Raw genomic sequence first — 13,649 nt, forward strand, 5'->3', positions numbered from 1 at the left:
CAGAGAAGCCTTGTTTGAGTGGTAATATTTCAGACAAGTAATCACATTGAAATATATTGCAAACATTCCAACTATAATAGCGTGTACCTGCTGTGTTGAGCAACAACAGGCCGGCCCAGTGGACGCGCCATTGTGCGTCACCCTTTATACTTTTTAATGAGACAAAGAGCATCAAATATTTTGAGCGCCTATAGGCCGGCCCAGTATGAACTTACGTTTGTGTCGCTTCATTACGCATGTGTTAATTTGTTCTTTTTTTCTCCTTTTTCCCTTATTTATATTTCAAAAATTCTTAAAATACGTATATTTCAAAAGTTACTTACTCAATTTATAAATTGTACATTAAGCCTTAAAAAAGTATATAAGATGTAAATAATGTCCGTGTAAACTTTAAAAAATATTGATAGCAGTCAAAAATGCTTATGAAATTTAAAGAATGTTCACGTGTTTTAAAACAATGTTTCTGACATTTAAATAATAAGCACGTATTATTAAAAAAATGTTTGTTACATTTAAGAAAATTATACAATGTAAAAAAACTATGTTTGCTTAATTTAAAGAATAGGTGCCATATCATTAAAGAACACTTAATGGGATCTGTTCATTTTTTATTTCAATAAAAAATTATCACTGAAAATGTACTCGTATTTAAAACAGGTTCCCTTTTCCAAAAATATGTTAATTACATTTCGAAAATGTTTCTACAATGTAAACAAATGTCATGTAATTTTAGAATAATGTTTCACAACATTTGAATTTTTATACTGTGTATTTAAAAATGGTTTACATGAAGGAAGAAAAGTGTTCGAACGTGTATTTTAACAAATGTTTATCATGTAATCTGAAAATATTCAACATGTGCCAAAAATGGTTCTGCATATATACAAAAAATGTAGAACGTGTATTAAAAAGTTAAAGCTTGAAAATAAGAAAAAAAAAGGAAAAACAAACTGAAAAAGAGGAAGAAAAATCTAACGAAACCGTAAAGAAACACATAGAAAGAGAAATGAAACATGGAACCTTCCCAAAGCCCATAAAACCCAGTGAAAGGTCAGAAGAACTGGCACTCGTTGAAGGGTGGCGTGGGTTGGGCTGACCCAGGCGCGCTGAAACAACAGCCTCCGATTTTCGCGTTTATTGTTTTTGTTTTTGTTTTTTTCCTTTTCTTATACCTCCAAATATTCTAAATAAATATAAAAGAATTGATAAATGTAGATCAATCATATGAAAAATGTTAATGTGTACAGAAATGTTTTTATCACATATACGAAAAATATATACAAAAAATGTGTATGAAACAATTTGATCATGTATTTAAAAAAATGTTAATCAAGCATTTAAAAAAATATTGAAGAAGTGTTTGAAAAAAATTAATCTAGCATTTGTAAATATTAAATGTGTATTGAAAAAAGTTTAACAAGTATTAAAAAATAATTAAAAAAATTAAATGATGTATATGAAAATGTTAATAAAGATTTTGAAAAAAATGTTGAAAAACTATTATAAAAATATTAGTCAAGCATTTGAAATATGATAAATGTGTATAGAAGAAATGCAGACAACACATTAAAAATTGATGATAAATTTTGATCATGTATATAAAAATGGTAATCCAGCATTTGGAAAAATATTGAACAAGTATTTTAAAAAGATAATAGAGCATATAAAAAAGTTTAATGTATTTGAAAAAAATGTTGACCATGTGTTAAAAAATTAATATTGCAATTAGAAAATGGTAATCAAGCATTAAAAAAGTTAAGTGTGCATAGAAAAAATGTTGACCATGTATTAGAATATGTTATGTTGTAATTAAAAAATGTTAATCAAGAATTTAAAAAATGTGTATAGAAAAAATATTGTCCATGTATTAATAAATATCAAGTTTGTATTGGAAAAATGTTAAACGTCTATTAGAAAAATGTTGTTGACATACACAAAAAATGTAGAATGAAAACTAAAAGAAACAAAGAAACCCAAAAAAAATAAAAACCATAAAAGAAACGAAATAAACCAAAGAAAAAGAGAAAAATGAAAGAAACCAAAGAAACAAATGCAAAAAGAATGAAAAAAACTGTTGAGCAGAAAAAAGGAAGAAACAAAAGAACAAAAGAAAACCCGGAGAAAACTGGCTGGAAATGCCTCAAGTAGGTCGCACCCCTAGAACTTACCACAAACGGGAAGCGGGCGGAATGGTTAGCAGTGCCGCCCATCTCCCTAGAGACCATGTATTGATCCCTAGGTTTCCCCCCATTTCCTTCTCTTTTTCGCGGATGCGTCGGCCCTAGTACTGTAGTCGCTTCAGCAAGACATCATACCGTATTGCCAAATGCATGATATAGTCGCTACGTGGAAGAACCACTCCTTTTAAATTCATAATGAATAATTAAGGAGTACTCCTTCTAAATATCACTCCCACCTTACCAGTTTGCGACAAGTGGCGTGCTGCATTTGCGCCACTTGTCGCAATCTAGGAGTTTTTTGTTTTTTCATAGATTCGGTTATTTAAAATGTTTTATCACTAAAACTGTGTGTCCTAATCACAAACTGTTTTCACCAGTAGATCCCCACATCGAGATCTTCAAAATTAGATCCTATATTAATATGTTTTGAAGAATTTTTTTGGACAAAAGAACGAATGGAAAAGCCAGACTGGGAACATGTTTTTTTCTTTACGAAGAGGCACACCGTTTTTTTTTCTTTTCCAAGAGGCACGTCTGTGCCTCTCGAGGAAGCAAATCCGTGCCTCAACGAGAAGTAAATGCATGCCTCTCGTGGAAAGAAAAGAAACGTGTTTCTTCACCATATATGGAAAAATATATTAGTAATTCAACAAAAAGTTAAAAAATTCTGAAAATGAACTTGACCTTCCATTGTAATCGTGAGTAAAATTCCACAAAAAAGTCCCCCTTTGATTTCTTTTCAAAAAAAGACAATTTTTTAGCCAAAATAGTGTGAATAGTGATCTATAATAGCAAATAATTTTTGTCTTTTTCTCCATGAAGTCAATGTTGTTCTTTTTCGTGAAAATTTATATACTTTTGCAAAAGTAAGTCAAGTTTATTCTAAAAATTGGTTCTAAGTAGTTTGACTTTAAAAATATAATATCCCCATATAGGAGACCTAAAATTAGGGTCCGTCTATATCACATCTAGATGTGAGATAATATCTCACATCTAAGTATGATGTCAGTGTCATCTTTTTTTTTATTTTTTGTCCTATTTGTTTGATTTTAATTTGTTAAAGCCCAAAACTAAAACCGAAACTAGTGTGTACGATCCTTCCTCGCTCAGGATGTGCACGATGCTGTTTTGAATGCATGGCTGCACCTTTCTTCCCATGCATCAACGGCTTGATGGCATGTCGGGCACCTATCTGCCAGAAAATGTTGTTTGTACAATGGAACTCAACTAGTAAAAACCAGCTCGTCATGCGTCCGCCTATGCGGCCAGCCCTAATGCAAATCTGGTCACTAGCTCCTCTCAACAAAAAATAAAAAAATAAAAATCCTGGTCACTAGCTACCCATACAAAAAACTGATCACTAACTTTTTCTGGAAACAAAAAACTGATCCCTAGTGCTAACATCTATTTGTTAGCTTTTGCGTATGATCGTTGTACAAGTACACCTCTCATCGTTAGCTTCTAGGCTACCAACGATTATAATTTTTTGCGTTTTTGACTCTTATACTTTATAATTAATTTTCAGTAAGGAACAAAGTTCGGTCCAGTTCAGGATTTTACATAATTTATTTCAAATTATAAAAAATGTTAACGAATACCAAAATTTCTACAATATATGATGAACAATTCTTTAATATATGATGACCATTTTCTAAATACACACTAATTTTTTGCAAATATACAGTGTATGGTGAACTTGATTATATACGATGAACTAAAAGCAAAGTTTTTTATATACATTGAACTAAAAGTGAACTAGAAAAAATAAAAAATGAGAAAAACAAATAGAGAAAATGGATAAATAAGCAGAGAACAAAAAATGAACACATTTTGATTTGTTTAAAAAAATTGATAAACATGATTTTTTTTAGAAAAATGAACAAATTAAATTGTTTTGAAACAATTATTCAAACTTGTGAATTTATGAAAAAGGAAAAAGGAATCAGAAAAAATGAAATCAACTTTTGAAAAAAAATAGCAGAGGAAAACCAATGAAGAAAAATGATAAATAAATAAAATAAAAAACATGAAGAAAACAAAACAAAAGAAAGACGAAAAATGTATCCTAGCTACTTGGGCCGGATCGTCTGCAGTTTGTTCGCTGACGAGGGTGGACTTGCAACTAGGACAAAAAAATATCGGAGCCCTAGTAGCAAGTCGAGGGTGAACTCTCAGTTGGGAATAAAAAAGGTCAGACCCTAGTTGTGAGTCGAGTTTAGAATTGCAACTCGGACAAAAAAGGTTGGGCCCGAGAGCCCTAGTGGCAAGTCGAGGGTGGACTCTCGTTTGGGAATAAAAAAGGTCGGACCCTAGTTGTGAGTCGTGTTTGGACTTGCAACTCAGACAAAAAAGGTTGGGCCCGAGTTGCGAGCCGAGGGTGGAGTTGCAACTGGGACGAGGAAAGGTCAAGCCCCAATTGCATGTCGACGGTGGACTTGCAACTGAGAAAAAAAAGGTCGTCCCCAGTTGCAAATCGAGGTTGGATTCGTAATAGGGACTAAAACAGGTCGGTCCCCAGTTGCAAGCCGAGGCTGGACTTGCAAGTTGGACAAAAAAGGTTGACTCCTAGTTGCGAGTAGAGGGTGGACTTGCAACTCGGATAAAAAAGGGTTGGACCCGAGTTGCGAGTCGAGGGTGTACTTGCAACTCGGACAAAAAAAGGTTGGACCCTAGTTGCGAGTCAAAGGTGGACTTGCAACTCGGACAAAAAAAGGTTAGGCCCCAGTTGCGAGTCGAGGGTGGACTTGCAACTTGGACAAAAAAACTCTAGCCCCCATTTGTGTCGAGAGTGGACTTACAACTAGGACAAAAATGGTTGGACCCCCCTTACGTATTGAGGATGGACTTTCAACTCGAACAAAAGAAGGCTGGGCCCCAGTTGCGAGTCAAGGGCGGGTTTGCAATTATAATAAAAAATGTCGAGACCCAGTTGCGAGTCGAGAGTGCAAATATAACCGGGAAAAAAAGTCGGGCCTCAGTTGCGACTCGACAGCGGACTTGCAACTCGGACAAAAAAGATCAGACCCCAGTTGCAAGGTGAGGGTGGACTTGCAACTTGGACAAAAAAATCAGGTCTGGGTTACAAGTCGAGAGGGATATTGCAACTGGGACAAAAAAATTCAGGCCCCAATTGCGAGTTGACAATGGACTTGCAATTAGGAAAAAATAGGCCCGAGTTGTGAGTCGACGATGGACTTGCAACTAGAAAAAAAGCCCGGGTCCCAAGTTGCGAGTCGAGAGCAGACTTGCAACTGGAACAAAAACGTCGGGCCCAGTTGCGAGTCGGGGGTGGACTTGCAACTGGGACGAAAAATGGTCGGATCCCAGTTGCGAGTCGAGGGCGGACTTGTAACTGGGACAAAAAATGGTCGGGTCTCAATTGCGAGTCGAGGGTGGATTTGCAACTAGGACAAAAAATGGCCGGGTCCCGGTTGCGACTTGAGAGCGGACTTGAAACTGGGGGAAAAATTGTCGGGTCCCAATTGCGAGTCGAGGGCAGACTTGTAACTGGGACAAAAAATGGTCCAGTCCCAATTGCGAGTCGAGGGTGGATTTGCAAGTGGGACAAAAAATGGTTGGGTCCCAGTTACGACTCGAGGTCGGACTTGCAACTAGGACGAAAAATGATTGGGTCCTAGTTGTGAGTCGAGGCTGAACTTGCAATTGGGACAAAAAAATCAGACCCCGGTTACGAGTCACAAAAACAGAACCGAACAGGCCTAGGCCAACAATAGGATACACAATAAAACAAGCAACAACAAGCGAGGCGAAAGGTAGAGCGCTTGCATGAAAATTACGAGAACTAAATTAAGCGGCGGATTTAAAGAATACTTAGAAAATTGTAAAAATCATGGATTTCAAAAGACAATAAAAAGGAAAAAAAGTAATGAAAAAATAATGAAAAACAGAAAAAAAAATCTTATAGCAAAGTTTTATCCTATGGTGATGCACAAAAAATTAGTCAGTACATCAACGTTGTAAAAAAGTGCATTTATATTGTACAACTATAACATTGCCCTGCTAAAAACCTTGGTATGGCTAATTACATCATTACTGGAAAAAGGCTACAGTGGGACAAACTTCTTTCTCTTTTTACTAAAAAAAAGTCCATCGATCTCGGGATGAGGGCACTGCTTAAAACAGTTTAGCAGAGCTTTCCACCACAACACACAAAACATCATTTGCTAAAAAAACACACACACAACATCAGCTTGATCACGTACCGGAACCAAGTCTGGTTAGAACGGCCAGCAATGATGACTCGGTCTCTTTGAATTCCAGTGCAAAAGCCCAACAACGAAACCGCAGCCCGTGACTTGGCACGTGGCCCAAAAAAACAAAACAGGAACAGCCCACCCACTCGCGTGGACGTGCGACGTACGACAACAGGATGCGAACGAGCGCGCGAAGGAGACAATCACGTTGCGCGAACTTTAAAGACAAACAAAGATCAACAGCTTTAGATTTAGATGTGAGATAGTATATTACATCTAGATGTGAAATAGCAAACCTGAAATTAGAAACCAAAGTGTATTTTCCGGTGCAGTAAAGGCTTATTCCGTTTTGTTGGGTGGCCGTGAGCCGTGAGCCGTCCCTAACTGTGAATCGGAATCGGACACGTGACCTTTCCGAATTCACCCACAGGATGCCATATATGTGCTGACGCTGGCCATCGACGCGAGATGTCACGCAATGCGGGGTAGGTAAACGTGCGCGCTTCCATGGCGGCCGGTGGCAGGAGCAGCAGTGACTCAAAGGAGACCGAGAAGCTCCACAGGATCGCCGAGGAGCGCTTCCTCGCCGGCGACGTCGCCGGGTCGCTCCGGGTTGCCAGGGAGGCCGAGGCGCGCTGCGGGTCGCTCCAAGGCTTCCGCGCCCTCGCCGCCTACGAGGTCCACGCCGCCGCGGCCGTCAGGAACTGGTACGGCATCCTCGGCGTCGTCTCCCGCGGCAGCGTCACGCACGAGGACATCAAGCGGCGGTACCGTCGGCTCTGCCTCGTCCTGCACCCCGACAAGAACCGCTCCGCCGCCGCCGACGGCGCGTTCAAGCTGCTGCAGGAGGCGTGGACCGTGCTCTCGGCCCGCCACCCGCCCATCAAACCGCGCTCTCCTCCGTCGCAGTCCCCGCGCGAACCGCCGACCACCACCGGCGCGCGACGACCCCGGTCACCGGCTTCCGCCGAGAAGCCCAGTAACCCCAGTCCACCGCCGCCGGCTGCCTCCGACACCTTTTACAGCAAGAAGCCTCGGCGAGGAGCACCGCCGCCGCGCACGTTCCGGAGCGTCTACTGCGCCCACTGCGACCGGGAGTTCTACGCGGCCGACGACGACGACGGGAAACAGGAGGAGTACTGCGTCCTGTGCGGCGAGCGGCTGATTGACCCTAGGCGGCCTACTGCAGCCGGCACGGAGACGCTGCGTCGCCAGCGCCGGGAGAACGGCAGCTTCTCGTGCCCAGGGCAGTGCCCGCGGTGCGGCAAGCGGGACGTGTACAAGCCATGCATGGTGTCCGTCCTCATGTGGCAACTCCGGTGCGTGTCCTGCAACCATCAGGGGCCAAAATCGAGTCGGAGCGGTCAGTATTAAGCTATAGTACGTAATAGTACTTAATTAGCTTGGTTCACCTCCAGCGGACTTGATTGACTGAAGACATTTTTCAGCTAGGCACATAACAAATCATATTTCTATCCACATATTACACATTTGTATTTTCTCTCTTTTTTTGCTTTGTTGTGCTAGAGTAATTGAACAACCATGTAAAAGCATAAATATGTTTTTATCAGAGACTATTCAGAATAGATGTATCATTACAGACCCCGCAAAAAAAAGATGTATCATTACATAATTTTAAATCTTGACAGTAGCCTCACTTTTTTTTCGCGGGCAAAGTCTTCGTATTACTGGATCACAATGTTGTTAGAATCTAGATTTGAGCCATATTCTCACGTTGGCACTCAAGTATGTCATCTTTACTATCTCACAGCTAAGAGCTGATGAGGTGCACTTCATGAACATTTGACACCTTGCTACAAAATCTCTATCAGTAAGTATGCACAATTATCATTTTTTCCAAAAAAAAAGAGCTAACTAATTAAGGTGCCGCAAATTTCTCTCTTATTAGAAACTAGTAACTAGCAGGTACTCTGCCTTTTCATGAAACAGCGAGTAAACCACCATAGTTGCATCAGGGGGTGACACAAATTAAGTGAAATTAACTAACCCAACAACCACTGAAAATACTAACAGGAACAAGTACAACCCGGAGCACGAATGGGGAGACGTGAGCGCTCTGATAAGCATTACAATCTATGAAGTCTGTAAGGGATTGAGTCAGTCGCGCGGATTAGCATTAGCACTGCTTGTCCTCTTTATATCCGTAGAAACTGGGGGTATTTCACACTCGCGACACACACACCCTGGTCGCCTCCAACAATCACGACGACACCGCCGCCACACACACCCATGCAGTGTACTCGTGGCTACCTTGTCAAGGACAAACTCAACCCATGCAGTGTACTCGTGGCTGTTAGATAGATAGATAGATATGTGCGTGTATACTTCAAACTTCTATCTCTTCTTCTGTCTGCTTCTTCCTCCCGATGTAATCTTCTATTTCCCTCTCGTGTACAACTCTGAGGAGAAACCCTAACGATTTCCCAAAACTTGTAAGCCACGACAATTGATCAATATATACAACGGCCTGAGACCAAAGGGTTCAACACTTTTCCAATCTCTACATGGTCATCAGAGCCAGAGCCATATCCTCACGCATCTAGCAACTCGAGAGAAAGCCCACCTAGCCCGAGAGGAAATCCGCCTAGCCGCCGCCGAGATTAGCCATGGCAGGAACCGCTGCATCCACCGCTGCTTCCACCATCTCCATGCTCGCCACGTCCACCATGAGTTCCCTGACCTCCCAATTCGCCGGCCACACCTATGCCTCGTCTTCAACCTCCGGCAGCACAGCTAGCTCCCTCGGGCCACCTCCGTCAGAAAAACTGACGAGGACAAACTTTCTCCTATGGAAGGCCATCGTGCTACCCCAAATCAAGGGGGCATAGATGGATCATTATCTGGACGCTGCAAGCCAGGCGCCCCCTGCCACCATCACCATCACCAACGATGGGAAGGAAGAGCAGGTATTCAATGTCGCTCGGACGATCTGGTACGCCCAACAGCAACAACTCCAAGGATACCTTACGGGGTCTCTTTCTCATGAGGTTCTTGCGCAGGTCGTAACGCTTCAGACGTCGGCTGAGGTGTGGAGCGCCATCCACTCCTTCTTCGCTGCGCAAACGCAATCGCAGCTCATCAACACCCGCATAGCTCTTGCAAACCTCTAGAAGGACAACCTGGGCATGCCGGAGTACCTCGCCAAGATCAAGGCCCTGACGGACGAGATTGCCTGCACGGGCACTGCTCTCTCTGATGGGGAGATCGTGTAACGCCCCGAACACACCCGCCGGTGGTCGTTACTCCTGGCGGGATCTAGACTGGCCCCACAGATCAATACTAGTCTTTTCTGCGCACTTTGTCCTCACTCGTGCGCATCCGGTAGCAACTTCCCGGTCGGTCACCCATCCTGACACTACTCCAAGCTGAGCACGCTTAACTTTGGAGTTCTATCCGAATGGGCTCCCGGAAAAGAAGGAATTCCTTATTGATATGAGTAGTCTATCATCCCTAATAAGCCAGGCCATTACATACACCCCCACTCAGAGGAACCGACGTCCTCGTCGGGCCACAGGAATGTTCCCTCTTGGCACATACGTCTGTGCATCCAGTCCGGTACATGTACCATGCCGTGTGCCATGACGGGTCACAAACGTCATGAACAACATGACCGCGCTCCTGTCTGCAAACATCCATGTAACCGCGAGGGTTGGCTCTGATACCAACTTATAACGCTCCGGACACACCCGTCGGTGGTCGTTACTCCTGGCGGGATCTAGACTGTCCCACAGATCAATACTAGTCTTTTCTGCGCACTTTGTCCTCACTCGTGCGCATCCGGTAGAAACTTCCCGGTCGGTCACCCATCCTGACACTACTCCAAGCTGAGCACGCTTAACTTTGGAGTTCTGTCCGAATGGGCTCCCGGAAAAGAAGGAATTCCTTATTGATATGAGTAGTCTATCATCCCTAATAAGCCAGGCCATTACAGATCGTCTCCTTCGTCCTGAAGGGACTGGACCTAGAGTACAACTCGGTGGTCTCAGCGCTCTCTGCTCGCTCGAACCAGTCACCGTCACCGAGCTCTACAATCAGCTTTTAAGCTTTGAAGCCTGCATCAACTTGCTGCGAGGAACAAATCTGCGACAATCCTCGGTGAACGCCATGACCCGTGGCCGCGGTAATGGTGGTCGTGGTCGTGGTCAGTGGTCACCAAGGTCAGCAAGGCCGAGAGGTCGCAGCAACAGCGGCAACAATGGACATGGGCGCTTCAACAACAATGGCTCACGTCCCTCCAGCAACAACGGTGGCCGGCCCTGACCTAGGTGCCAACTCTGCAAGAAGCCTGGACATGAGGTACTTGATTGTTGGCATAGGTACGATGAGAATTATGTGCCCGAAGAGCGTCATGTTCTTGCTGCCTTGAGAGAACAAGGAGGAGAAGGAGATACCGTGTGGTATGTTGATTCTGGAGCAACCGATCACATCATTGGTGAGCTTGAGAAGCTTGCAGCTCGTGAAAGATACTATGGCAACGATCAAGTGAACACTGCCGCAACCGGTGGAGGTATGGACATACATCATATTGGTCATGCTTTCATTAATTCCCCTACATCCAAATGTGATCTTGTTCTAACGGATGTTCTTCATGTCCCTCAAGCTAACAAAAATCTTGCATCAATGTCTCGTTTAACGTTCGATAATAATGTCTTCTTTGAAACTCATACTGAATATTTTTTCATTAAGGATCGGGCAACGAGGGAACTCCTCTATCACGGTAGATGCATTGGCGGTCTCTACCCCATCACATCAAGATCTTTTAGTCGCAAGTGTCGTCGTCAAGTTTACTCCGTCGTCAAGACCTCCTTGGCAAGATGGCATCAAAGATTAGGACATCCATCTTCTGTTATAGTTGAGCAAGTAGTTAATAAAGACAATCTTCCTTTGTCAGGTAGAGAAAATAGAGAGTCTGTTTGTGAGGCTTGTCAATGTGCCAAGAGTCACCAACTTCCTTATCCTAGGTCTATTAGTGTTTCTCATGCTCCTTTAGAGCTTATATTCAGTGATGTATGGGGTCATGCCAGAGATTCTTTTGGAAGAAAAAAATATATTATGTTAGCTTCATTGATGATTATAGCAAGTTCAGTTGGATATACCTGCTTAAACACAAATCTGAAGTTTTTGCTATCTTTCAAGAATTTCAAAAACTAGTTGAACGTCACTTTGACAGAAAAATTCTTGTAGTCCAAAGTGACTGGGGAGGGGAGTATGAGAAACTCAATTCCTTCTTTCGAAGTGTGGGCATCCAACATCATGTCTCTTGTCCACATGCTCACCAACAAAACGGTTCTGCTGAGCGCAAACACCGTCATATTGTTAATGTAGGGCTGTCTCTACTTGCTCATGCTTCTATGCCACTCAAATATTGGGACGAGGCTTTTATTGCTGCCACATATCTTATCAACCGTCTTCCTAGTAAAGTCATTGGAAATTCAACTCCTCTAGAGCATCTGTATCATCAAAAACCAGTTTACAATTCTCTAAAAATATTTGGTTGTGCCTGTTACCCTAATCTTCGACCTTACAATCGCCACAAACTTGAGTTTCGGTCAACTCAATGTGTTTTCCTTGGCTATAGTAATCTTCACAAAGGCTACAAGTGCCTTGATGTTTCCACGGGATGAATTTATATCTCTCGTGACGTCATTTTTGATGAGACAATTTTTCCCTTTGCTAAACTTCATCCCAACGCAGGCGCTCTTCTTCGTGAAGAAATTTCACTTCTTTCTGATCCTTTGACTTCTCCTGATCATGGGGGCGAATTAATTGAAACTGGTCATGAGATGAGTCCAATAGAAAAAAGTTTGGATGAAAATAATGCTGCTGATGATAACAATGCTATTTCTAGACATGATTTTATGTGCGCAGAAACGGGCGAAGACAGGGCTGGATATGATGGTTTGGTACAGCGCAGCAGTCTGGGGGACGTGCGATCCGAGAAGGATCTCCTGTCTCGCACAGCAGCACCTGGTTCAATGCCAAGTGGCAAGGCTGGGTTGGCCATCGGTTCCGTGGCCGACCAAGGCGAGCCCACCAGCCCAATCGTGGGTGGTAGCGATTCACTAGACGCCTCGCGTGGGCGGGCCGACTCCTCAGTCGACAGGCTGACCAACGTAGGGCCCGCCGATCAGATTTCTTGTCGCGCACCCGAGCGGGCGGCACCCATAGCTGCCACGCGGAGTTCTCCGGTTCGCACGCCTGGTGCGAGGCGGATTCCTTCTAGTGTGTCGGATGCCTCAGATCTGGAGCGCTAGGATGGTGGATCTCCTCCAGAGGTTGTGCCTGGATCTTCTGCAGCTGAGCTGGTTGTTTTAGGATCTTCTGCATCTGAGTTGTGTACTTCCGAAAATGAAAATACTGCACCAACAATTTCTGCACCAAGGTTTTCTGCCCGTATATCTGAAGTTTCTCAGCGCAGTACCAGGTCACAGTGTGGAATATTCAAGCCTAAAGAGTATAAAGATGGCACCGTAAGCTATGACAGTCGCAAACATGCTTTTCTTACTAGTGTTGGTGAACCTGAACATCTTAGTGATGCACTTGCACAAAAAGAGTGGAAAGAAGCTATGGATAGTGAATATCAAGCTCTTATGAAAAATAAAACTTGGCATCTAGTTCCACCAGGAAGAGGTAAAAATGTTATTGATGGCAAGTGGGTTTACAAGATTAAAAGAAAGGCAGATGGAAGTATAGATAGATACAAGGCTAGACTAGTTGCAAAAGGTTTCAAACAAAGATTTGAGATTGATTATGAGGATACTTTCAGTCCCGTTATTAAATCAGCCACTATCAGACTTGTACTATCTATTGCTATTTCTAGAGGTTGGAGTCTACGACAGCTAGATGTTCAGAATGCGTTTCTTCATGGTGTTCTTGAGGAAGAAGTGTTCATGCGGCAACCACCAGGGTATTAGAACAAAAGCACACCACATCATGTTTGCAAATTAGATAAAGCTCTGTATGGATTAAAGGAGGCCCCTAGAGCCTGGTACTCAAGATTAAGTACTCAGTTACAACAACTTGGGTTTACTCCATTAAAGGCAGATACCTCACTATTCTTTTATAACAAAGGCAATGTAATAGTGTTTGTTCTTGTTTATGTTGATGATATAATTGTTGCCAGTTCCAGTCCAGATGCCACCACATGCCTTCTTCAGGATCTTAATATGGAGTTTGCATTGAAGGACTTGGGTAATCTTCACCATTTTCTCGGCATTGAAGTAAAACAGGTGAA

General features: G+C 42.8%; 1 protein-coding gene across 1 annotated transcript; it reads left to right on the plus strand.

Annotated features, from left to right (window-relative positions):
• The first annotated feature begins 9,540 nt into the window (after nt 1–9,540).
• On the plus strand, nt 9,541–13,329 carry LOC147976952 (uncharacterized). Its single transcript, XM_087521040.1, has 5 exons — nt 9,541–9,623; nt 10,333–10,572; nt 10,732–10,922; nt 12,110–12,616; nt 12,731–13,329. Exons 1-5 carry the CDS (start codon nt 9,541–9,543, stop codon nt 13,327–13,329), a joined length of 1,620 nt encoding a protein of 539 aa, XP_087377166.1.
• The last annotated feature ends 320 nt before the right edge of the window (nt 13,330–13,649 follow it).

The sequence above is a fragment of the Triticum urartu genome, chromosome 4A (genome assembly GCF_056163025.1).
Source record: "Triticum urartu cultivar PI428250 chromosome 4A, HENAU_Tu73, whole genome shotgun sequence".
NCBI lineage: Eukaryota > Viridiplantae > Streptophyta > Magnoliopsida > Poales > Poaceae > Triticum > Triticum urartu.

Bases quoted from the DNA above. Each gene is read 5' to 3' on its own strand.
- LOC147976952 (XM_087521040.1), top strand. From the start codon at position 9,541: ATGCCGGAGTACCTCGCCAAGATCAAGGCCCTGACGGACGAGATTGCC. The intron at 9,624-10,332 runs GTAACGCCCCGA...ATCCCTAATAAG, and splicing joins CTCTCTGATGGGGAGATCGT to CCAGGCCATTACAGATCGTC. The intron at 10,923-12,109 runs GTATGGACATAC...ATCCCAACGCAG, and splicing joins CACTGCCGCAACCGGTGGAG to GCGCTCTTCTTCGTGAAGAA.